Raw genomic sequence first — 25,530 nt, 5'->3', positions numbered from 1 at the left:
GGGAACTGCCCCAGGCCAACACGCACGGGAAGGCACCCAAGGGTGGCTCTGGATGGGGGGCGGTTGGAGCTGGCGGAAGGGCATCGCCCGATATGATGCCGGGGAGTGGGGGCGGAATCTTCTGTTAACATCTGGACCCAGGGCACGCAGACAAAACAACAACACTCACCCAGACGCGCCTAACCGCCCCTCCGGGTCACTCTCCTTCCGACCAGCCCGGCGCCCGCTTAGGGGAAAAGAGACCAGACCAGAAGCGACCCCAGACACGCAAGCCCGAGCCCACCCCAGTTTCCCCCTTCAGCCCAGCACGGGCGCCTATTGCAGAGAAGCGGCTCTGAGAGCAAAATCCGGATCTACAGAGCCGGTCCCCAGCGCAACAGGCCGGAGCGGCCCTGGGAAATGTTAGCGACAAATCAACAGCCAAGCGGGGCTGTTACCAGCCCCCCCGGCAGCCGCCTTTCTGCAGGGACCCCCGGGATCACGCCCTGCGAGCCGGCCAGTCACTCCCCGAACCCCGCTCACTCCGCAGGCTTTAGGGCGGTCACTTCGTTTGCTGTTTGCTGCAGCAGGCGAGTGAACTTCTCCTCGGGCCGCTCCGGTTTCGCAGGGGGCGAGGGGGGTGAGAACACGCAGCGACAGGTGAGCATTAGCGGACACATCTGTCGGGTTCCTAGATTCCTTGAGTCCAGCCGCGGCTAGGAGTTTGCAAAGCCTTGCGGGGGGGAGCGGGGAGACAGTTGCTGAGTTCAAAATTAGTAACATCACTTCGCCTGCTTCCTCAACACAAACAGCACAACACGAACAGCAAAGAAAACACCCGCCCCAGTCAAGCACCAAACTCCAAACCACAAATTCTGGCTGCATGAAACTGCGAAAACAACCTCCAAAAAATTCTGGAGGCTTTAATAAAACTAATGAGAAGGGGGAGGGGGGGCCACGTACAGAAAAACCGAAGGGAATCCCTGCTTCATAATTCTGAAAGTGAGACCTCAAGCCCTTCTCTCCCATGGCAAATGTCAGACTCTCGAGGTTTGCGAGTTTTGATCGACTGGCCCGGTTGATCTTAGCAATGACCTTAAGCGAAAAGAAAACGGAAAACGTCCTCTCGGGTTCGGGGATTTTGCAGGACTTGGGGGGGGGGCGAATATTAAAACGAGTTTGGATTCGCATTGTCTGCGTGTGTGTCTATTCGGGGTGTGAAATGGAATCGCCGCGGCTTTGCAGCTACAGCCGCCTTCCTATAGAAGACGAAATGCAGCAGCACCTACTTCTAATTATAAGGACAAAATCTAGTCACCTTATTTTCCTACTAGTTTAGACGCCTAATTAATCATAGCAGCTCCACCACCAATTACAAACCCTTGTTTTCCCCCTGACACTTTTGCTTTTCCAAATCCCACAGTGCTTCTCTCTGCAAAAAAATTCCAGAGGTCACCCCCTTCCACCCCCCGCAAAGGATTTTCTGCAGAAGAAAGTATTTCGCGCTGTTGATTTCCTGCGTATTGCAGCGTATTGCAGGCGGGGAGGGTTCGCTAGAGATTCCCAAATTCACTGGATGCTGCCAAGTTTGCAAGTCCCGAAGTTGCTAAGCGCTGGGGGGAGAGAGAGGAGGCGGGGAGGCTCCCTAGCTTCTCCCCCGCCGGTGCAGTGGGGAAGGCCTGGAGCGGATAGGGTCGATGGAAGAGCGGGCCTAGGGTGACATGTTATGTGTTAAACACCTACCCACTGCGGCAGCCAGCTCGCTCTGCATCGCCAGCAGCCCCACGGTTTTCCCCTCGGTACGTGGACAAACCACCTTCTCTTTTGCTTCTAAGGTCAGAGGGATTTTAGTTTTGGTCCAAGTTTTTTTTGGAAGCATCATTAGAAGAAACCAGCGTCTCTTCCAGGCCACCCCCTTTCATCGCAGGAGCAGCGAGCCGCGCTGAGGTTTTCTCCCCCTGCCCTCGTCAAAATGTTGCATTAAAACAAGAAAACTTTTGGGTTGGCGTGGAACAAAGCTGGGCCCTTACAACAATTTTGAAAGCCCCTGTCTGGGGGGTGTTTATTTCTCCGCAACTAGCAGAGCCAAACAAAAAAGGCCAAAGCAGCAGCTTTGCTCCGAGAACGGGGTGGGGTTTGGTTTGGTTTTTTTTTTAAATCTCTTCTGTACTAAATAATAATAATAAAAAAAAAACCCAGCCCCCAACCTCGAGGCTATTTTTGGAACGAGAACTGAAATTCGCTTTTCGCTTCTCTGGTGCTGCGGTGGCAGGGGAGGGCTGCAAAGCGGCCCCGCTTTGAAACCCCGCGTTTGGGAGCCCTGATCAGCAAGGCGGGGGGGGCTGGATCCGCGGGGTACGTGGCCTGCCTCCCTCCCCCGAGCAGCCAGCAAGCCCTGAACTTTGCTGGCCCTGGCAGGCCCGGGCTGCCGGCTGGTTAGAGAAGCTGCTGCTCCTGCGGCTGGCACGCAGGCTGGGGGCGGGGGGGAGGCGGGTGTGCATTTCGCACCGGGGGGGACCGCGCTCCGTTTCCCCCCCCCCGGGCCCTGCCGGGCCAGCTCAGGCAGGTGGGCATGAAAACACAGCGGGGGGGGGGGGAAGGGCAGCAGCGCAGGGTGCGCAGCCGGGCCTTGATCGCGCCTCTGCTGGGCGTCATTGCCAAGTTCAAGTCGGTGCGGCTTGCAGTCCTCTCCGCCCCTTTCCGAGCGGCCATTTTCCGCTACATCCAGCTCGTCGCCAGCTGAGCAGCCCCTGGGCTGCGGAGAGCTCCCCCCCCCCGCCTCTTCCCCACACCTCGGGGGAGGGGGCGGGGAGGAGTGGCAAAGAAACTTCCCCAGCAAGAAACATCTCCCTCCCCTGCCCCCCCCCCCGACGGTACAGCACGAAACTCTGCCTCGCAAGCAGCTCTTGGTCACTTCTGCATCCGGCTCCGTCCCCAGCCTGCACCTTAGCAGGGCAGCCCCCCCCCAACACAGAGCCATGCAGGACACATCCCCCCATCTCCCCTCCTAGCGCTCCACGCATCTGCTTTGCCACTGGGGGGGTTACCCGGCCCCCACAAACATACCCCCGCCCCTGCCCCTAAACTTTTGCTGTTTGGTCCATCCACCACAGCGGGGTGGGGGGAGGTAAAGGAGAAAAGGAAACTGCCAGGGAACCTACCATCGCCAAGTGAAATTAACGAGGCTCCAGACCCAGTTGCAGCCAAAGGAAAAGGGGGAAAAATATTCTACAGTTTGTGTTTTCCACCAACAAAAAGAAGGAAGAAAAAAAAATCAAAGTGTCCTCAGAGTTGGCTCATCTCTCCGGCTCCTCCTGGCTGCCAGTGCCCATGGCTCGTGTGTGTTGTTATTTTTGTTGTTGGCTTTTTTTTGTTTGTGTGTTGGGTTGGGGCTGGGCTGAGCGCACACACACGGGCATCAGCTCCACTACTGGCTCCCTCGGCTCGGCGCGGCGCGGCGCGGCTCAGCTCGGCTCGGCTCCCGGGTCAGCTCAAGGAGGTGCCTGGCACCGGGTGAGTCAAAAAATGGTCCTAGGCACCCAGGCAGGAGGGGAGGAGACCGAGAAAACGCAGCCGCTTTCCAGGGGCTCCTGCGAAGCGACCTGTGACAATTCTCCTCTCTGCGGAGCGGCGGCGGCGGGTCGGGTGCGGTGGCTATGGGGAGGCCATCGCCCCCTCTGCAGCTATGGGAAAGAAAAGCTCACATCTTCCCCTCCCCCCCCCCAACACCAACTCCGGACGGGCATCGCTCCGGATTGCAGCCGCCCGCCGGCACCCCCCCTTCCCCATCGCATCCCTCCCCTCTCTCCTCCCCGCGCCGCGCCGCAGCCTCCTCCTCTGCCTCCTCCCCCTCGCCAGGACACCGGGCAGAGCCGCACGGGGGGATCCCTCTGGTGGGGGCGGGGAATGGGGCTTCTCCCCCCCCCCCAGCTCCAGGGGGGCGAGCCGAGGCGTCCGCTGAGCAGCCGCGGGATGTCCGCGATGGTAGGGGGGCGGCGGCGGAGCAGGGGCTGTGCCCGCATCCTAGCAGGAGCCCGCAGGCTCGACCGAGCTGGGAGGGGTGAGTGTGAGCCGCCGTGTCACAGCCCCGTGCATCCCCTGCCTGCACACACACACACCTGCGCGTGCTGCAGAGGGTGCGTGGGACACACACCGGCGTGGGGCTTGCACGGCCACTGCAGAGCGGATTGCAAGGGGCAGTTACTTGGGGCGGGGGGCTGGACTCCTCTCACCCGCCCCCCCCCAGCTGTAGAGGTGACACAGCTGGAGAGTCCTGCTTCACAGAGTGACCCCCCCCATCAGAGCTCCCAGGACACCCCTCCCCTTTCCCTCAGCCCCCCCAATCAATCTCTTAAAGCTGCACACACCCATTTTAAAAACGGAGAGTCTAGTGCACCGGATCCGAGTTCCCTAGCAGAGCTGAACTCCGCCCCCCTTATATCGCTGGTGTGTGTCTGAAAATACAGCGTCAAACATTAACCGCGGCCTCCATGAATTCCAGCAGAGCCCTGGCATGCCCCAGTGGGCAAATGATTGAATTTGAAACGTGCCTTTGAACTTCTGAGTGGCTGGGAGGGGAAAGGATTAAAGGAGTGAGCCAAGCTAGGGAGTCAAGAAATAACTGCATGGGGCTGTCCAGGGGCCTGCTTCTCAGCTGCCCCTGATTCCACCTGCGGCCCTGGGTGCTCAGCACCTCGAGGAAACAGGCCCCAGGAGAAGTGGGGTGAGGGAGTGTGGGACACGTTGATTCCCACCTGCCAGAAAGTGAGGGAAAAAAGACTGACCCTTCAGTTAAAATCATATGCCAGATGTTCTGCAGTCTGTGATCCCACTTTTAGCTTTGACTGCTGATTTATGATGTTTTTTTAAATTAATGATCATTTGAATGTTCCTACAAACTAATAATATTTAACTCAAAGCAAAGTTCCTTTGGGGTGACGGCTTCCCATTAGGGGCTAACTGGGTTCACAGTACTCGGAGGTGATCAGTGACTTATCTCCAACCGTTTGGTACAACTTTAACAGCAGATTGACTGAGATGGCCAAAGGACTGCGGGCTTGTGAAGTTACACATTGGATATGGTAAAAAAGTTACACTGCCACCAAAGAAGTGACAGCCTGGAGTTTGCCCCCATCACCATATAAATAGCAGATGTAAATAAAAACATATTTAAAAACCGATTTTGCACCAATATTCATTATTTACTTATCTCTACAGGTGATAGACAAAGCTCTAGTGTGAGTGAAAGATTTAAATATGTAACCATCTCAGGCATGGATCTGTATTTTCAACCCATCTTTCTATTGCAGTAACACAACCAGCAAAAGCTTTTTACCTCTTACAACTCACCCTATTTTTTTTATATAAAGGCAACGAACTGGGATTTTTTTTCAGTGTCGTGGTTAAATGTACTGTGGATGTGTATATTTTTATATATGATATCTACAGAATACTTAACAAATAGTACCATAATCTAGTGTTATTTCTCTGGTCAAAGGATCCTAACATGGTAAAACAGACTAAATAGTTTGTATTTGTTTATAAAATTACAGAAAGCTGCATAGGCACTATTTTTTAATTTTAAAGTTTGCTTCCTTTTTTTTTTTTTTTTCCTGGTGCAAGGTAGCTTAGAGAGCACTGATCGTTCTTAATAGGAATAATGTCGATTTTAACAGGGATTTTGTATAATCTGGAGAGTTATGCATGCCCACATCTTCTCCATAACCCATGAAAACACATACTAAGATATTGTATATTACATAGAATAATCTGTGTGTTGATATCTTCTATATTCAGTTTGTTTGTGGTATATTTCAGCACAGAATTTGCCTTATGTAAATGAAGATCTAATTTCGCTTTCATTTTCTATCCAAAAACATTTATATTTACAAGCTGAATTTAAAAAAAAATCACCATCTGCTCCCTAACAAAAAGTCATTCCCCCGTTTTGACTATAACAGCCTCCTGGCTGAAAAAAGTAATTCATTTGCATTGTACCAACTAAATAAGTCTTGTGGAAGTTAAACCTGAAAGCAACTTGCTTTGCGAAGGAGACTGTAGTTTTTATTTTATGCATTTAGCACCAGGAGAAACTAAGAAAAAAATAAACATTGAAAAGAACTTGCCAATGTCTTAATGGTTCCGACTCAGCAGTTTAGTGGCTGTGTTGGACACAGTGTTAGAAGTTTGAATTTCTTCCCAATGTGGTTTTATATTATCCTTTTGTACCACTGTAACTCCTAAAAGCCCAACCCAAGATTGTGCTGGGCACTTTCATTATCTTTTTATGTTCTGGGGGAAAATTGGTATTCGCACCTACACACCGCACAGATCTGGTTTAATAAACAGTGGTTATTCTCAGGCCAAATCTGAGACATAAAGGGAAAGTACTCAGCAGTTCTGAAAGTTCCCAAGGTGAGAGGCACTGTATCAGCAGAAGTGTGTTGTGAAATACACGCACAGGGTGTTTTTAATAACAGTTGGCTTTTCTAAGCATATCAGCAGGAGGGATCATGAAAAAGAGGTGTCACTTTTGATCACTGGCAGGCTGGGATCTTAAAGACTTGTAAATGTAGGGACCAGCCTGCTCCAGTGTGGGTCCAAGGGACAGAAGGGAAATATGAAAGGTGATCTGTAAAGAGGGCAAAATGGGTTTTTTTCTTCTTCTTCTTCTTTGAAGCTCTGCCAGATTTTTGTGTGTGTGTCTCTGTGTGTATAGTCAGGAAGGCCAAAGCTTGTCTCCCCCTCCCCTCTCCCCAGTGTTAAAAATTGTTTGGAGGATTCACAAGTGGGTGCTTTGTCACCCTTAAATTGCAAGGTTGGAAGTACTGGATTTTCCGAAGGACCTCAAGTATGAGAATTAAACAAGTGTTAACAAAACCCAGAGGATTTTAGACAGGCCATATTGAAATCCCCCTCCCCTAGTTAGTCGGATTTCCCACACCACAGTGATGGTGCAGTGTTAGATCCTGAATAAAAGGGGAGAAAAAACGGAAAATGTGGCTGGGCAATTTCTCCCCCTATTTTTGACCCACTCTAATATATAAACATATTAATTACTATTTTTGTAGCACTTAGAGGCCCCTGCCAAGGCCAGGGAGCTACCGTGCTGGGTATATATTAGTACTGGACAGTCCCTGCCTCAAGGATCTTACTATCAAAGGCCCTGGTCCTGCAAAAACTTACGTCTGTGCTTAATTGTATCTGCTGTGAGTTGTCCGGTGGACATGTCAAATTAAGCATGAGTAAATCTTTGCAGAATCAGGGCTAAACTCCAGGTCTTTGTTCAAGTTTAGTCCTCTGTTAGCTCAGTCCTAGGCCTGCTCAAGGTAGCTATGTCCTTAATTACTAATGTAAAATCCCAGCACTAAAAGAGAACCTGTTTCCCCCAAATCCTTTTTTAGGCCTTCTCCAAGGAAGCAGAAACAGGCATGAGCCCAATTCAATTCAATTGTTTTTTATTTTTTATTTATTTTGTTTTTTGCAGGTCACCATAATGCTTAATATAAAATAAACAAACAAACTTTTGAGGTTGGAGTTTCCTCTCACTGAAGGTGTTTTTACACCAGCTTAACTCCACAGGCTTCAGTTGAGCTGTTCCTGATGGACCCCAAGAACAGAATCAGGCCTTTCGTTTAAGTGTGAGAGTTTATGTGACAGCTGTCGAATCAGAATTGGCTTCTTTCCCTGAGCCACCTCCCCAAATGGGATCTACCTGGAAATACTCTAGGGGTGAAATTCGCCTCTGTGAAAGGCCTATGAACTACTTAAGTCCTACTTAAGCAATATCTTGTGCTGGCACAAGATGAATTTCACCCAACGGCGTTTAAAATTAGAGGGCTGAAACAGTAGCTCTGAAGATTCTCCAAAACGGGGAAAGCCCAGGTCCTTGTCTACATTTGTGCCTCGCCCCTTTAAGAGACCAAAGCAAGTCCCCAGAACTGAACATCCCCTGAATTTCGAGGCACGTCAGATCTGGGTTTAAAACACTGTGTCTGGGATACCATCCCTGTCAAAAGTTTTCTTTGGAAAAAAAAAGGGACATCTCTCAATTTATTTATGGGGTTAAGAACTTCTTAGTGTCAACTTTCAGAATGCTGGGCTCAGCAAAATGCATGCAGTTACCTTTTAAGTAATACCCTGCCGTACGAGATCCCCTCTTCATGGAGGGGAAATATAACACACTCACCATTAGCTTTTTACTAGTCAAGTTCCTGTGTCTGTCTCTTGCATTGTCCTCTGCTAAGGTAAATTTTTACTCTTGGTTGCAGTGTCTGACTGCCACACGCATCACAGACTTATATCCAAAATGATAATCGGGGAAATTTGATCCCTAAAACTGGATTGTAGCAGAGAAGTTTGGTAGATTTTACGTCCAGATTAATTTGCATGATTTTTATGCAGCTTGATTAGATATAAGGAGCAATATTCTTCCTTTGACTAACTTGTGGAAAATCCATGAACGTATATGGCTTTTTGGACCAGTTCTTGAACCGATATAAATAATGAAGTCGACAGAGCTAAGATCAGTTACATTGGCTGAACATCCAGCCCTTTAAGTCTAAGCTATACAGCTATTTTCTTTATTTGTTACATTTTCTTGTATTCAGATGTGTCTCTCTTTGATTTGAAACATTGAAAAGTTCAAAATTTTATATGAAAAAGAATGAAAAAAACCTGCAAAATTTAAAAATTGATTTTACCCCCTGTATTTACATATTACTTTTTTTAACCACTTTGATATCTATTATAAAATCTCCTAGTATATGGGAATTTTGATAAAAATCAGGTAAGAGATTCTTGTGAATTCTTCTGTGAAAATTTTTGGGATTTTTTTTTGGCAGGAAATATTAGCCACCTCTCATATTTACTGCTCTCCCAGATAACGAGGGAAATCAGCCCATTAAAGATCATAAAACAGCAAGCAAAAATTGCTTGTGATAATTCCTTCAGATTGAGTGATTTTGCTGTGTAACCAGGTTTGCCTTCTATGAACATTTGAGAGCTTGAATTTACTAGTGCAACCCTGACAAAAAAGGCATTTTAAACTCAATTACTTTAATCAGGAGGGAGTTTTACATTTTACATTCAACTGTAAAATTTGCAGTTGGACTGTGTAGGCCCTAGTCACTCATTGATTTAGAACTAAGCCTACGGATGAGTGTTTACAGGATTGGAACCATAGTTTTATATATTATATTATATTATATTATATTATATTATATTATATTATATTATATTATATTATATTGTCTGTTCAGTGGTCATGGTTCAATGGATTTAGGATCTGGTCCTTAGTTATATACACTGCTGTTTATGTATCATAATTAGGGCTGTTGATTAATTGCAGTTAACTCACATGATTAACTCAAAAATTAATCGCTGTTAAAAAAATTAATCACAGTTTGAATTGCACTATTAAACAACAGAATACCAATTGAAATGTATTAACAATTTTGGATGTTTTTCTATATTTTTAAATATATTGATTTTAGTTACAACATGGAATACAACGTGTACAGTGCTCACTTTATATTACTATTTTTTATTACAAATATTTGCACTGTAAAAATGATAAAAGAAATAGTTTTTTTCAATTCACTTCATACAAGTACTGCAATGCAATTCTTTATTGTGAAAGTGCAATTTACAAATGTAGATTTTTATTTGTTACTTAACTGCACTCAAAAACAAAACAATGCAAAATGTCAAAGCCTACAAGTCCATTCAGTCCTACTTCTTCAGCCAATCGCTCAGACAAACAAGTTTGTTTACATTTATAGGAGATAATGCTGCCCACTGCTTATTTACAATGTCACCTGAAAGTGAGAACAGGTGTTCGCATGGCACTTTTGTAGCCGGTATTGCAAGGTATTTGCATGCCAGATACACTAAACAATCATATGCCCCGTAGTGCTTTGGCCACCATTTCAGAGGACATGCTTCCATGCTGATGACGCTTGTTAAAAAAATAATGTGATAATTACTTAGTGACTGAACTCCTCAGGGAAGAATAGCACTGGTATGTCTCCTGCTCTGCTTTACCCGAATTGTGTCATATCTTTCATGTTAAGCAGTCTCGAATGATGACCCAGCACATGTTGTTTGTTTTAAGAACACTTTCACAGCAGATTTGACAAAACGCACAGAAGGTACCAGTGTGAGATTTCTAAGATAGCTACAGCACCGAATCAAGGTTTAAGAATTTGAAGTGCCTTCCAAAATCTGAGCGGGAGGAGGTGTGGAGCATGCTTTCAAAAGTCTTAAAAGGGCAACACTCTGATGCAAAAACTACAGAACCCAAACCACCAAAAAAGAAAATCAACCGTCTGCAGGTAGCATCTGACTCAGATGATGAAAATGAATATGTGTTGGTCCGCTGTGCTTTGGATCATTATCGAGCAGAACCCATCATCAGCATGGATGCATGTCCTCTGGAATGGTGGTTGAATATAAAAGGACATATGAATCTTTAACTCATCTGGCACTCAAATATCTTTTGATGAAAGCTACAATAATACCATGCGAAGGCCTGTTCTCATTTTCAGGTGACATTGTAAATAAGAAGCAGGCAGCATTGTCTCCTGCAAATGTAAACAAACTTGTTTGAGCGATTGGCTGAACAAGAAATAGGACTGAATGGAGTTGTAGGCTCCAAAGTTTTACTGTTTTGTTTTTGAAGGCAGTTTTTTTGTACATAATTCTACATTTGTAAGTTCAACTTTCATGATAAAGAGATTGCACTACAGTATTTGTATGAGGTGAATTGAAAAATACGATTTCTTTAGTTTTTTACAGTGCAAATATTTATAATAAAAAATAAACATAAAGTGAGCACAGTACACTTTGTATTCTGTGTTGTAATTTAAATCAATATACTTGAAAATGTAGGGAAAAAAACAAAAATATTTAAATAAATGGTATTCTATTATTGTTTAACAGTGCAGTTAATCACGATTAATTTTTTTAATCATGTGATTAATCACAATTAATTTTTTTAATCGCCCTAATCATAATTGTACATTTGTATTAAAGTGGGTGGGGCGTATTTTTCAAATGTTGACATTTCAGCAAAAAATTTAAAAAAACAAAACAAACTCCACACCTTTCAACAAAATATTTCCAAAAAAATGTCCCTTCTTTTTTCAATAACTATAGAGCTGGCTAACTTTTTTCAAGATGGGCAAACTTTTTCAAAATTTCCAATTTTTACAGTGTATTAAATTATTTTTTGAAAGGAAAGCATTTTTGCAAATTTGCCCATGCAATTCTTCCCCATGTGTTGAACAGCACTAATTTATATTTTCTCATGTATTTGTTTATTTATTTATTATGGTGTCTCAGACCAGGGCCTCCTTGTACAAGGCGCTGCACATAAACAGAACAAAAAAATTGCCCCACCCCAAACACCTCACAATCCAAGTAATAGATAACTATTTATTTTATTTCATTGTGAGACCTTAAGATGGCTTCTCTGTATATGTTACAGCTGCTCCCCTGCTGACTGGAAGTGTATTTCATAGGCTCCATACTGCTCAGAGGTAAGAGTTGTCCTCCTTTAGGTCAAGTGGCAGGTGGAGTCTGTGCTTTAGAAGCAAGAGGATCTCAGTTAACCCTGTTGCCACCAAAAAATCCCAAGTAGCCACAATGTGTAGCCACGTGACACTGATGACATTTCTATATGCCACAGATTAGTTACAACATTTAAAGGGGCTGTGTCAGCTAATTTCAGGCCCAAAATTTGGATTTATAAAAACAGAGGGGAAAGGTCCTAATATGAGTAGAAATATTAATGTTTCAGTTCAAACAGTTTTTGGCTGAAAGGGCCCAGGAATTTCCCCATTCCCCTGTAGCGCTGGGAGCCTAGGTCCAACCGCTTTGTTCTAGCTCACACTCCCAACAAAATGAAAGTAGTTATGCGAGGACACTGTCTCTTTTAAAAGTCAGTGTGATAGGAGCAAACGTTTGCATGGAACAAGTCCCTGCAAATTGGAGTAATACTTGTAAAACTGCTCAGACCCACTGATGATTAACCCTTAAATATCCGTGTCATTGTTTAACTACACTGCCAGCATTCTGTGTATGCTTTCTGGAAGCTGCGTGAGGACAAAATGAGGCCATTGTTTCCCCTTAAAGCTAAGAAAGAGAGGGGGAAATAAGCTTGGAATTTTAATCAATTGCTACAACAAACAAAAGGCCGTTAGGTACCTGACTACCTGAGCCTAACCAAAAGCCTGAATCTAATCTCAGTTACGGTGGGGTGAATCGGGAATGCCTCTGCATTTGAAGTGGTGTAAATGAAGATCAGAATTTGCCCCTTGGAGTTGTGAATGTATTGGGTAATTCATTACTTGGTGTCTCATTGTCCCCAGCAGTCAGTGGGTTTGGACAGGGTATAGATGTGGGGACCTGGTGAAACACTTGCTGAAGTCCACGAGGCAGATTCTGCTTCAGTTTTGCAGGTGTAAATTTGGAGAAACTTCGCTGACATGGAGTGTGTCAAGCTGCCCTGCAGTGGCTCAAGAGTATGAGTCCTAGCCTCTGGGCAGAGTGTTAGGAACCAGGGCACAATCCCCACATCGGTGGGGAGTTCTATACTTAGATTTCACTAACCAGTTATCGAGTGTAAACGCCTCAGGTGCTGTAGCAGCATTAATTTGGAGTGTCCCTTTGGGTGCTCCAGTCTGTCCTGCCACCCAGGGGAGCCTGCCAGCCCCTGACACCACGAATCGCAGCAATATTCAGGTTACTCCCAGTCCCAAAGGACCAGTCACTTACCCCAGGTCCATGGCGCTTTATACCTCCCACCAAAGACAAATTGTAGCCAATCCTACAATAAACTGTCTCCAGATGTATAATGCAGGAAAAGGAACCAAGAGAGTTAGGCACGAGGTTAAAGCAGGTAAACCCACACACAAATGAGTCCCAATCCTAAATTTCAAGAAGTAATAGAAGTGTCTGTGATAAGCAGCAAGTTCTATGTGTCCTTTAGGGCTAACCCAGGCCAAGCACTAGGGTTCTCTTGCTTATGCCTCGTATTCCTGCCCCCTGCGGCCCCCCAGAGTCCAAGTAGCCTAAAGATCCAATCCCTTTCATTAGGGGTTTTCAGTCCCTTTCCCCTTCTGCTCTGCAAACTCAACCAATGGGAGGAATTCACTCGCAAGACTCATCTTCATGGGGGGGGGGGAGCGAGGGGGAGTTAACAACAAAGTCTTTTGTCCTCTTTAATGTTCCACTCTAGTTCACTTGGTGTCGCTGGGCCTTGCTTGTCAGGCAGGCTGGAACACCTCCCGTCAGAGATCAGCATTTCCACGAGTTAACGTCTCTCTCCTGGCTGGTGATTTACACGGTTACAGAGGCTCACAATACTACCGCTCAAATGTTCCCTTACGCTATGGGCCACAGATGTGATACGGGGGAATTAATGCCGGCAGCAACGGCATTAACTAGTCTAAACACTAAACACATTCTTATCACCTATTTTAACAATTCTGACACACAGGCAAGCCAGGCTGGATCCAGCTCTGTATTTGTCAGAATTCAGTGGAGACATGGGCACCTTGGCACGAGCTGGCACCTCACTGCCAGCGTCACAGAGGGAGTTACGCCTGAGGTACACCAACAGAAGTAACAGAAGAAGCAGGCCCAATAAGGATGCAAGGCTTTGGGGCTATGCAAAGCCCATTTAAATCAATAGAAAGACTCCGCTTGCTCTGGGCTTTGGATCAGAGCCCGAAGACTGTGCACAAGAGAAACAAACCCAGAATTCCCATACGGGGCATGGCTAGAAAGTAACGTTTGGACCTGATCCTGCAAACAGACGAGTAACTTTACTAGTGTGTTGTAGTTCCATTGAAGCCAATGGAACAACCCCCCTGCCACCAATAAGCTTTGGATCAGACACTTGGCCTGTTAGGAAAGTGTTTCTCCAACTGTTCATTTGCAAGAGAAAATTTGTGCTGGAATTTAAAATAAAATGTTTTAGGGGAACTGTAAAAAATATATTAGTTTCCAAAAATTAGCCCCATATTCCTCTGATATATGAAAACAAAACACCATATGAAAAAGTGGCATTGGTATAAATGTTCTTTCTGTGGGAAAACTTTAGCAACTTACATAATCAATTGCCAGCATATTTCTGTAGCTAAACCCAATTACTACAAACAAATTGGCATGAACATTCGTCTTGCAAACCTTTCAGTAAACACAATGGACTTTTCTTCTTCTTATATTAGAATTAGTAAAAGCACAGAGAAGGGCACAAAACATGAGTGGGGCATGGAACAGATTCCATATGAGGAGAGATTAATAAGATTGAGACTGTTCATCGTAGAAAAGAGATAACAAAGGGGGGATATGACAGAGGACTATACAAACATCCATGGTGTGGAGAAAGAGACCATGGATGTGTTGTTTGCCTCTTCGCATAACACAAGACCCACGGGTCACCCAATGAAATGAATAGGCAGCAGGTTTAAAACAAACAAAAGGAACTATTTCTTCACACAACGCACAGCCAACCTGTGGAACACATTGCCAGGGGATGTTGTGAAGGCCAAAAATATATCTGGGTTCAAAAAAGAATTAGATCAGTTGATGGATGATAGGTCCATTAAGGGCTTTTAACCAAGATGATCAGTTCTGGGTGTCCCTAAACCTCCAAGTGCCAGAAGCTTAGACTGGATGAGGGCTGAGCCCCGGCACCTCTGGGCCTGGCAGTTCGTAGCCCCGGCACCTCCAGGCCTGGCAGTTCGTAGCTCTGGCATCTCTGGGCCTGGCAGTTCGTAGCCCCGGCACCTCTGGGCCTGGCAGTTCAGAGCCCCTTGGCACCTCTGGGCTTGGCAGTTCAGAGCCCCCGCACCTCTGGGCCTGGTGGTTCAGAGCCCCCTGGCATCTCTGGGCCTGGCGGTTCAGAGCCCCAGCGCCTCTGGGCCTGGCGGTTCAGAGACCCGGCGCCTCTGGGCCTGGCGGTTCAGAGCCCCGGCACCTCTGGGCCTGGCGGTTCAGAGCCCCGGCGCCTCTGGGACCTGGCAGTTCAGAGCCCCAGCACCTCTGGGCCTGGCGGTTCAGAGCCCCAGCACCTCTGGGCCTGGCGGTTCAGAGCCCCCTGGCACCTCTGGGCTTGGCAGTTCAGAGCCCCAGCACCTCTGGGCCTGGCGATTCAGAGCCCCGGCGCCTCTGGACTTGCTGCATCGGTTATGAATGTAAAAATAATGCTTGATCCCCAACACCTCTTTCAGTACAAATTAAGCTCTGACGACAGGGGATGGCTCACTTGACAATGGCCCTGTTTTGTTCATTCCCACCTGGGCACCTGGCATTGGCCACTGTTGGAAGACAGGATACTGGGCTGGATGGACCATTGGTCTAACTCAGGATGGCCGTTTTTATGTTCTTTCCCCTGTACAATTTTACAAGAGAGGAAACCTACTCACAGGCTCTGTGTATGTAATAAAGGCTTTGAAAATAGGACATAATTAAAAATGATACAATCCCAGATGGTGCTTATTTGGTTTTGAGAATACATTACACTTTTTCCTTGCCTCTTCATTAAAATGTTGCTGTTTTTTAAATTTGGCTTTCCTTTTTCTGATTCTGCTTTTCTGTTTCCTCCTCCAGAATCTGCTTTGAATTAATGAAATTCAAATCCAACAATCTGGGGATGAATATTATATAATTTCCCATGTTATTTTATTCATTTATGTGCTTATTTTGATTGGGAGGACTGGGCTGCATTACGGTAGCAGGGGAAAAAATAGCCATGTAGGCAAGGCTGTGGCAGGGGACTTCAGTGATCTGGGGTCATTTCACAGGACTTCTCAACTCCCCGTGTGACCTAGGGCAAGGAAGGCGGTGCCAGGCTTCTCGCAATGCTCAGCTCCTGTTTAGGGAGCGAAATGAAGAGCAAGATGTTGAGCATTGGGAGCTGCTTGGTGAAAACCTGGCTGTCTTTGCAAAGATGCTCTCCAGCTCGACCAGCAGTGACAGGGCAGGAGTGCCTGGGTGACATTCTCTAGCTGGCCTGTGTCACACAGGAGAGGAGGCTGGAGGATCTGGGTCCCTTTGGGCCTTGACATCCAGGAATCTCTCTCTGGGTCCGTCTCTGGGTGTGTAGAATAGGGAGGAAGCAACGCCCTGCCCCACAGGGATGGGCTCTTCAGTGTTTCTGAAGTGCCCAGATATTGGGAAGGCCACTTTCAAGGCCCTTCCCAGTTAATCCCCACCCTCCTTCTCCCCTCTCCATCACTCTCGAGCCGCCAGTGCCCACCTCTGATCGGACCCTGACGCAGCCTCCGCTGCGCATTTGTTACATTTTCATACTTTCCAACTTTTGCATGGGCTTGAAACTAGCTTAGAAAGGAAAGCTGAGATTGTCCCATGATCCTCTGACTCCAGGAGCTGGAGCTTGAAGAATAACACCAAATATTGCAAGACTCCTGATAAAATGCCAAGAGGTTGGTAAGTGCTGGGAACACAGTGGGGAGAGGAAGAGTCCAGTGATTCCAGTCTAGACGTTGTTGCTCTTGTCCAGGATCATAAAGACAGAAATTTATTCCAGTAGATACAAGGGTTCACTCAGCTTTGGGGAGACACAGCCAGAGGCTACTTTTGATTCCTCTGGCTGACTGGGGATTGAATGAGAGCTGGGTGCATTCTGCCCTCAGTCACAGCCTATCTACTCCCAGTGACATAAATGGGGCCTCGGACCAGATTTTCCAGCTTAACTTTGAATCGCCTTCTAGTGGCAGGGTACAGCCAGACACTTCAGGTCTTACAACAGCAACTCCTGCTTCCGAGAGGACACGCACCCATGTCAGATAAACCACCCACCACCAAAGCGGCTGCAGATTGTCCCTCTGAGGGGCTAGGCCTCGGCGGGAGGATTGAATGGGCTCCAGCGACTGAACTCCTCCCTTGTCATGGGACTTGGAAAGTCCCTGTGCACCAATCTCCTGTGGATTTCAATGGGAGGCAGGTGTCTAGACACTTTTGAACAGCCCCCTATCGGCACACAGGGATGGCAAAGGCGCTGACCAGGCTGTTGACTGTCTGGTTGGTGGCACCGTGCAGCAGGGCTGGCAGGCTCCCTTTTAGCCTCGGCGCCACATGGCTCCTGGGAAGCAGGCATCATGTCTCCCCTCCGGCTCCTATGCATAGGGGCAGCCAGTGGGCTCCGCACGCTGGCCCCACCCCAAGCACCTGCGGACATGGCAGTGTGCAGAGCCACTTGGCCGCACCTCAGTGTAGGAGCCGGAGGGGGGACATGCCGCTGCTTCTGAGAGCTTCTTGACGTAAGTGCTGCTCGGAGCCTGACCGCCTCCCACCCTCCAAACACCTGGATCCCAGCCTGCAGGGGCAGCTCCAGGCACCAACATGCCAAGTGCATGCTTGGGGCGGCAAGCCGTGGGGACCTACCACAGGCAAGCCACCGAGGGCAGCCTGCCTGCAGTGCTTGGGGTGGCAAAATACCTAGAGCCCGCCCTTGCCAGCCCCAAGCCCCATCCTACACTCTGAACCCCTGATCCCGAGCCCCACTTCAGAGCCTGCACCCCCAGCTGGAGCCCTCACCCCCTCCACACCCCAGCCCCCTGAGCCAGTCCAGTGAAAGTGAACAAGTGAGTGAGGGCAGAGAGAGTGAACGACAGACGGGAGGGGGGTGGAGTGAGTGGGTGCATGGCCTCAGTGAAGGGACAGGGCATGGGTGAGGCCTCAGAGGAGGGGCAGGGCAGGAGGCAGGCAACAGTGTTCGGTTTTGTGCAAGTAGAAAGTTGGCAACCTTAATTAGCAGAGATCAATGCAGTGAGGCCTAGTGGCGAGAGCACTGGCCTGTAGCACACTCAGCAGACCTGCGTTCTCTTCCTGGCTTTGCCATGGGCCAGTGGGTTGGCAAGTCACTTCACAGCGCTGTGCCTCAGTTTCCCCACCTCTAAAATGGGGATGATGCTGCGCTTTAAGATATATTGATGAAAGGCACCATGAGCGCGCCAGGGATTATTGTGACTGCTGTACTGGCATTAGCACCAGGCAGAGGGCGTCAGTCTCTTTCACGACACTTTCCCTTCCTCGTTTATAAACTCGCTATAAAGAGTGGGTGTGGGGGTCAAAATCAGTATCCCCTTCCATCCCGAAGCACTCACACACTTCCCCCACCCCGACATGCAATCAGGTCTGGGGTGAGGCAGTGGGAGTCACCATTCCGCCCCAACGACCCTGGGCAGAACAACACCTTGCCGCTGAGCTGAGCGGGGCTGGGAGTAAATGCGATGAACTGCTGTGGTGGTCTGTGTTCTTTGGGGGTGCTGCTGTTATTTGTATATATGCAGTTTATCAGAAGCTTTGATTATGTTCCCAAAAGGCCAATTAAATAAGGATGCATCTCCTTGAAAAGGGTGTTGTGTTTACCCACACGGCACGTTGTGCATCACCGCAGCCAGTGTGCAATGGTGTGTAAATACGTGTTTGGGAGCCATGTGATCTGCACAGCAAACATCCTTCTGAGCGCTCTTTGAGCCTTCCTAGCCAGAGCCAGCCTGCCATCCTGGCCAGTTTCCCCTGCCTCTCCCTCCAGAGACCTCACAGCCACTGCACAACGCGCTTGGGAGGAGATTTCTCCAGAGCAACTCAAGATTCTGGGCACCCAACTTGAGACCCGATTCTCAGGAAGCACCGAGCCCCTCCCCACTCCCTGTAAAATTCAGGCCTCTTCACGGGGTCTTGAACTGAGGCCCCAGAATCAACAGTCATTTGGGAAATCTTGGCTCAGAACCCCACAGGCAGCAGGGAAATCCCATTCTCATTTCCCAGCTGGGACAGCGTGGGAGGACCTGAGGCTGCATCTTGGAAATCAAGGGGGCTGATTTCAGAGGGAGCAGGGTCAAGCCCCAACAGCCAGATTTTCACGTCTGTTCGGAAATGGGGCCCTATGTGTCACAGTGGGGATGACTGGAAGGACTGGCACCGCGTGGCTGGCGCAAGGTCACACAGGGAAGCTGTGGCACAGATGGGAACTGAATGTAACTCTCCTGCAATCCAGTCAGTGCTGTAAGCACAGGACTGTTCTTCCCCCAGGATGGTGCTGTAGAAAATCAGATTCGATAAACAACATATGAATGCTCAGCTCCTGTCCAGAGCAGCGCTTGCCAGCCGTTGAGGGAAAAGCACTCTGGGAAGGAAAGAGGGGATGTTTATCCCCATCCTATAGGCAGGAAAACTGAGGCATAGAGAAATGAAATGGCTTGATAAAGGTGACACAGCAGGTCCATGGCAGAGTCAGGGACAAAAGGCAGCAATCCTAAGCTACCAGATCATGCCGCTTGCCAGTGAGGCAAGAAACAGGCTAAATAGCTAGAAAGGGAGAGAATGTGGCCAAGGAATATTGCACCTGGTCAGGGGCAGCTCTAGACATTTAGCCGCCCCAAGCACAGCGGCATGCTGCAGGGGGCGCTCTGCCAGTCGCCGGTACCGCCGGAGCCGCCTGCCGCCCTCCCGGCGACCGGCAGAGCACTCCCTGCGGCATACCACCCCAAGCACATGCTTGGCCTGCTGGGGTCTGGAGCCGCCCCTGCACTTGGTACAAAAGAGAAAACTCGCCCAGTTTTGATGTATTGGTATTAATGATGATGGAGTCGTACTTACGGACTCCAGCAGAGCTTATGGCTGCCTTGTGCAGGGTGCTGTACACTCCCCTAGTGAGACACCGCCCTGCCCCAACGAGCTTACTGGTGACACAGACCAGCCAGGCAGGGCAGGCAACACGGGACATTTGCAGGTAGAAATATCAGCAAAATCTCTGCCCACAGATGACTTGTATGTCCTTGAGCACTGGGGACATGAGAGTCTCCAGCAATTTGGGACTTCAGTTCAGCTGGAGGCTGATTTTAGCCCTAGCTGAAGTGCTTTGGGCTGTAGCATTAGGCTGGCGTTCTCAGGAGAGGCAGCTCTAGTGAATTCTGCAGATAGGTCAGGCCAGAGCTCCCATGAGAACAGCATCTCACGCAGCTATGCCAACATCCTCTTTGTAGCTGGAAGTGCTGAAGCAGCTGAAAAATAACCAGGGAAAAGCACTGGACTGGGACCCAGGAGATCTGGAGTCAGTTCCTAGCTATGCCACAGACTCAGTGTGACCTTGGACAAATCAGTTAAGGAGAGGACTTTCAAGGGATTTTAAAACCAGGTCCTGTTAATTTACAGTGAGATTTATGCACTTAAATCCCTTGGGTGCATCTGAAAAGCTCCCTCTTAAACTCTCTGTGCCTCAGTTTCCCATCAGCTTTGTGTCTCACTTGTTGATTTAGATTGCAAGCTCTTCAGGACAGGGACTGTCTGTGCGGATGTACAGCCCCTAGCATAATGGGGCCAGATCCTGGTCAGGGTCTCTTGGTGCTACTGTAATAATAATAATTTGACCCACACTTCCTGGAACTTCAAGGAAACTGAAGGTCCCAGTCACGTTTCAGGCAGAAATTTCAGGGCCCATTTGAATGTTATTTGAAGTGCTAATGGGCCGAGCCCTAATTCTCTGGTCAGCCCCTTGGCATCACAGCTGGCAGGGTGGGGCCCAGCAGCCTCCCTGACCTCAGTTGGGGTTTTGTGTTCAACCCCGAATCCAGCCCTTTAATGACAAAAACATTTCCTCATGCACGTGCTCTGCCATATGTCCAGCCTCCAGATTTGGGGGGGGGGGTATTGCTTTCTAAAAAGAACTCGAAAGAAACATGACACATTTATTATCTCTTGGCACATAAATCCCCCAGGCTGTTGTTTCCTGTAAAAAGGGCACAAATTTACAGGAATCCATCACTCTGAAATCCAATGCGTTCTGAGCAGCCACAAGCCAGCGTGTGAGCACTGTGGTTCTGCACCTGCTGTACCGTCCAGGTGAAAGGATGTGACGGATCTCCCGTTCCCCCAAACCTCTTCCGAACCCTGCTCCCAACCCAGAACCAGCCCAGCTCCTTGGCAGAACACCCGTAGCCAGTTTCCCCAGAGGAACAGTGGACCTCCAGGATGCAGACCTAGGCCGACTCCAGCCATTGGTGTTGATCCAAACGAGCCATGCCCAACTCCCACTGTGTTCTCATGGCAGGAAGGTTATCTCCATCCAGCCCCCCTTTCTTCCCTTTGTCCCCCAAAGATCTCAAATAGAGCTGGCCGGCCATCTTCTGACAGGATGGTTTTACAACCAGCGAGGATGATTTGACTCAAAATTGAAAAGTTTTGTGGGAATATGGCCACTTAAGCAGAATTTTAGACTGGAAATTATCAAAATGCTGCCTTGCAATTTGTACATTATAATATAATATAATTAACATTTTGATAAGGTTGAAAAAGTATTTCGGAAAATTTTGTTTCATGAAAAATTCTGACGTTTCCTCCTGATTTGGGCTGAATCCAAATGTCAAACTCTTAGAATTTCCAGCAGGACGGCCATTTGTTATCTGAGCAGCTCTGACCTCAGAGAGCTGGAGCGTAAGGTGCCAAGCACCCTCCAGCCAGCCTGCCATGACTGCAGGCACTCAGCACCCTGGCAAGGGCAGGATGCTAAGAGCAAAAGGATCAAGTCACTCCTGGTTCATTCTCCCACATCCTTTGGTGCAAGCGGACAACTCCCCGGTTGCTAGCATGTTCAGGGTCCTCCAGCTACTCATTAGAGAAAATCAAGCTCACCAATTTGCTTATTGACTAATTAGCACCAGTGCCACCCCCTTCTGTGTAATGCAGTCAGAATAAGATCAAACAGGGCTGTCCCCTGCTCCCAGATCTTTCAGCTGCCCCATTGTCCAGGGGAAGGTGCTGGGACACAGAAAGGAGCTCCGTGGGGGCAGATCTCTGCACTGCACTGAGCCCCCCAGACTTTGGGATTGTACCCACGCCGAGCTCCTAGTCCCCAGTCCTGCCAATGCCAGCACATGCCAAGGGAGAAAGGAGGGCATAGGCCTTATGCTTAAGGCATGCCAGGGCTGTAGGTTCAATCCCCACCTCTGCCAGAGACATAGTGTTTAAGCTCGGACAAGGGTCTCAGCTGCATGGGGGGGGGTCCTGCCGCATAGAGGGAGGAGGAAGCTATGAGCTTTAACAAGTGTGAGGTGCTCGGTGATATGGGCCACAAAAGCAGCCACACAAGAGAGCTCCTTGTGGCTGGCTCTCCAGTAAAGATTCACACTCATTTTACAGAGGGGAAATTGAGGCACGAGGTAGTGAAGTGACTTGCCCAAGGGCATGCAGCAAGCCTGTGGAAGAGCCGAGCACTGAGCCACAAACAGCTGAGCCCAAGTCTGGCATCTCACCCACAAGCCCGTGCAGCCTGTTCACCCAATTCAAATGTCTTCGCTCAGCCTTACAGGGTCTATGCTGGGCAGCCCTTTCCTGCATCTCTGACCTGGTCTCGTGGTCACTCCCCCATCCTTGCTCCTGCCACGCTGCCTGTCCCACCAACCTTGACGCACCCTCGGTGTCAGGCTCTGGGTTCTAAGCAGCCAGGCCCGGTGATTGGAGCTACGGTCAAGAAAAGGTGCCACGGGTTGAAGCCGGCTGATAGGTCAAGACCAAGCCCAGGGCAGTGCTGAACCTGGAGCCTGGGGACAGGCCAGGGATCAGAGTCTATGGATAAGCCGAATCAAGGTCAGAGTTGGAGACCAGATGCAGGCCAACACTTGAGCGAGGGCCAAGAGCGTCTGTAACACCACAAGGCAGCAGGACTCCTGGCCAGGTGGGGTTGGTGCACACACTGGCTTGCAACTCTAGCAGCCAGGTTGAAACACCTGAGTCTGTGGTTCTGACCCAGGTTCTGACCAAGAACAGGCTGCAGCCCCATGAGGACTGAATCCCTGAAGGCTCTGCTGGACCAGCATCAGTGCAACTGCACAAACAGGCCTGATCCAGCCATGAATCTCATCTCACACTCAGTCTCCTCCACAGACCTGATCCCACAGCATCACCCACTCTGGGGACAGTTCCTGTGTTGGTCAAAAATTTTCACCACAACCACGTTTGGCCTGAAAATTGGATTTTCAACGAATCAAATATTTCGTGACACCTGTCTGCTTGCCATGGAACATTTTGATTTTTCACTGGAAAAAAACAACTGAAATCTGAAATGTTTCAATTCTGAAATACCACTGTGTTGCCTCATGGAAGTTGTAGTTTGGGTCCCTTATGCCCTCATTCTCCTCCATGGACTAGACTCCAACTCCCATTAAGGCACCAAGTCCCTGTAACTGCCCTAATGCACTGCCTTACCTCATGAAGAAGGGACACCGTGGTAGTCCAACCAGGAAGCCCAATCTATAGAGGAAAGTGGGAGAATGAAAAACCTGAACTACAACTCCCATGAAGCACTGCATTGGTCTTTCCAAATCCAAATATTGGAGATTTTGATTTTTAACTGAAAACTCAAAATTTTCCATAAGAAACAAAATTCTGACCAGATCTAATTTTTTTTTAAGTCCCAGCTGCTGGAATCAAGTGATCCCATGAGAAATTTAGCTAAAAAAAAAAAAGATTTCTAGCTCGAGGGTTGCCAACCCTCCACGATTATCCTGAACTCTCCAGGAATTAAGAATTAATCTTTAATTAAAGATTATTTCATGTGATGAAACCTCCAGGAACACATCCAACCAAAACTGGCAACCGTACTAGCTCCTGTGGTGAAGAGAAAAGTTGGAAAATGTGACCCTGAGGAGCTTAAAAGCCAGAAGGCAAGTAAAAAAGGACCCTAATGTTTACTATTTTTAAAATCCCCGGGGTGTTCAGGTGATCTCCTTAATTTTCAGGGCATGACTCAATATTTTTGAGCACATGTGGTCGACAATACTGGAAACAACCTCTCCCCATCCCCACCCCCTTTGCCACACTCTGCTCACTCCTCCATACTCGCTTCGTCCCAGATGTGCCCCAGCTCAGCGAGTAGGTGGGGTAACTGCCACACGTCTCCATCCCGACAGTGCCCAGCCTAACGGGGCCTTGGTCTCGGCCAGAGCTGTGAGGTGCTAACAAGACACGAGTACAGCTGCCACTACCGAAGAAGGAATGCGAGTTAATATAGATCCAGCCCCGTTTGGGAGCTGCCCGCACGGCTCCGGAAGGCTGAGAGAGGAAACTAGAAGCCAGATGTGACTGTCTGAAGGTCTGAGCCAGTCTCACGGCCAGTTCCCTTCACCTGGAGTCACGGGTTTCAAGGCCAGCAGGGTGTGAGCCTCTAATGTGGCTTCCTGCCGCTGCTTGATGTGGTCTGTAAGAAGGGGTGTGTGTGTCTATCAGAGACATGATATCCACCTGAACCTGTTCCCCAATCCCCATCAACTCTGCCCCTAGCCTCATTTCTGCTCCTGCTGCAGCTCCTGAGGCTCTGCACCTTCCTCTCCTAGGTCTGGAGGTCGGGGGAGGCTGCATCAGGGTCTCCTCCCCCTTCCCAGGCTGGGTGCTACAGGGGGTTAAGGGAGGATCAGAGGAACCGTCCTGTCCCCATTGCCCATGGGGGAGAAGATGGAGCTGCCCTAAGCTGCTTGTCTCTTTGCTTCCTCCTCCCCTCTCCCCTCCCCCGAACACAGTGTCAGCTCCTGAGGGGAGGGGGCTGCTTCCTGTGAGGAAAGCAGCCAGTCAGAGGGGGTCTCTCCCCCAAACATCCCCGGGCAGGGCTGACACATCCCCAGCCACCAGGCTCCACTTGTAGAAATTTCATTTGTTGTATCTACGACCCCTTATGAGCAGGCCCAATTCAAGCACTGCTTCCTGCATAGCAGAGGCCAGAGGATTCCATCCAGTCATTCCTGCAGCCAGCCCATATCTTGTGGTTGAGCTAGAGCGCGGTTTTGGAAACAGAGTAATTATTCTAGAATAAAATCACTTTTATTTAGGAATAGAGTGTCCACATGGAGCATTAGACTAGCGTAGCTAGATCAGAATAATTAGCCTGCTTTAGCTACGCCAGTCCATTTCCCCATGTAGATAAGCCTTTAGTGCCAACTGAAATCTCCCAGTATTCATTCTTTCAAGTCCTGCTTTGCCCATGTAATTTGATTACTCTTTTATTATTAAAAGATCTTCTGAAGACACAAACATAAATTTAACAATTAAGAAGACGATGAAAGACAAAATGGGGTGAGAGGACACAGAGAGAGCCCTAAACACTCTATCCTAAACCAATCTGGGTTTGCTTTGTAAGCTGACCAGGGCAATGGAAAACGAGAGGAATTCCTCACCCCAAATGGATCTTGCTTTACTGCCAGCTGGCACGGGGCATTTTGTATCAGCCAGCACGAGGAGATAAGAGGAGACCAGCGAATTGTCTTACCGAGCCCCACACGTTTCTGCAGCTTGCAGGAGATTAACACAAGGAAGGTGGCTTTTGTTCCACTGTTGGGTTTTGTCGGTCACTGCCCTGTTGTGATTGCAAGAGTAGGTACCATTAGTAACACCTACTGTGCGGTCCCGCAGTGCTGGGTGCTGTACAAATACACAGGAGGAGACACCCTGGGCCACAGAGTTTACAGTTTCACTGGACAAAGGGAGTGTAATTATCCTAATTTCCTAGATGGGTCACTGGCCCTGAAG

The 25,530-nt window shown here is 48.5% G+C and overlaps 2 protein-coding genes across 10 annotated transcripts in view; one reads left to right on the top strand and one right to left on the bottom strand.

The window, feature by feature from the left end:
- Positions 1-3,407, bottom strand: part of NFIC (nuclear factor I C) — a 153,145-nt gene extending 149,738 nt beyond the window's left edge. For 5 of the 9 annotated variants that reach the window (XM_030540740.1, XM_030540741.1, XM_030540739.1 and 2 more), the window contains exon 1: positions 523-1,178. In XM_030540740.1, coding sequence (XP_030396600.1) covers positions 523-1,170 — 648 coding nt within the window. In that variant the 5' untranslated portion in view covers positions 1,171-1,178. The other 4 variants (XM_030540746.1, XM_030540748.1, XM_030540747.1 and 1 more) reach the window with 3 other exon arrangements.
- Positions 3,290-14,492, top strand: LOC115638769 (actin cytoskeleton-regulatory complex protein pan-1-like). Its single transcript, XM_030540749.1, has 3 exons — positions 3,290-4,039; positions 11,468-11,519; positions 13,481-14,492. Exons 1-3 carry the CDS (start codon positions 3,310-3,312, stop codon positions 13,665-13,667), a joined length of 969 nt encoding a protein of 322 aa, XP_030396609.1. The 5' UTR covers positions 3,290-3,309; the 3' UTR covers positions 13,668-14,492.
- Positions 14,493-25,530: the final 11,038 nt, after the last annotated feature.

The sequence above is a fragment of the Gopherus evgoodei genome, chromosome 22 (genome assembly GCF_007399415.2).
Source record: "Gopherus evgoodei ecotype Sinaloan lineage chromosome 22, rGopEvg1_v1.p, whole genome shotgun sequence".
NCBI lineage: Eukaryota > Metazoa > Chordata > Testudines > Testudinidae > Gopherus > Gopherus evgoodei.
The sequence above is the reverse complement of the archived record's forward strand: the minus strand, read 5'-3'. Positions and strand labels throughout refer to the sequence as shown.

Excerpts from the sequence above, each read along its gene's own strand:
- LOC115638769 (XM_030540749.1), top strand. The coding sequence starts at position 3,310 with ATGGCTCGTGTGTGTTGTTATTTTTGTTGTTGGCTTTTTTTTGTTTGT. Across the intron at positions 4,040-11,467 it reads GCTCGACCGAGCTGGGAGGG|CTGCTCCCCTGCTGACTGGA; the intron begins GTGAGTGTGAGC and ends TATATGTTACAG. Across the intron at positions 11,520-13,480 it reads AGGCTCCATACTGCTCAGAG|GCAAGCCAGGCTGGATCCAG; the intron begins GTAAGAGTTGTC and ends TCTGACACACAG.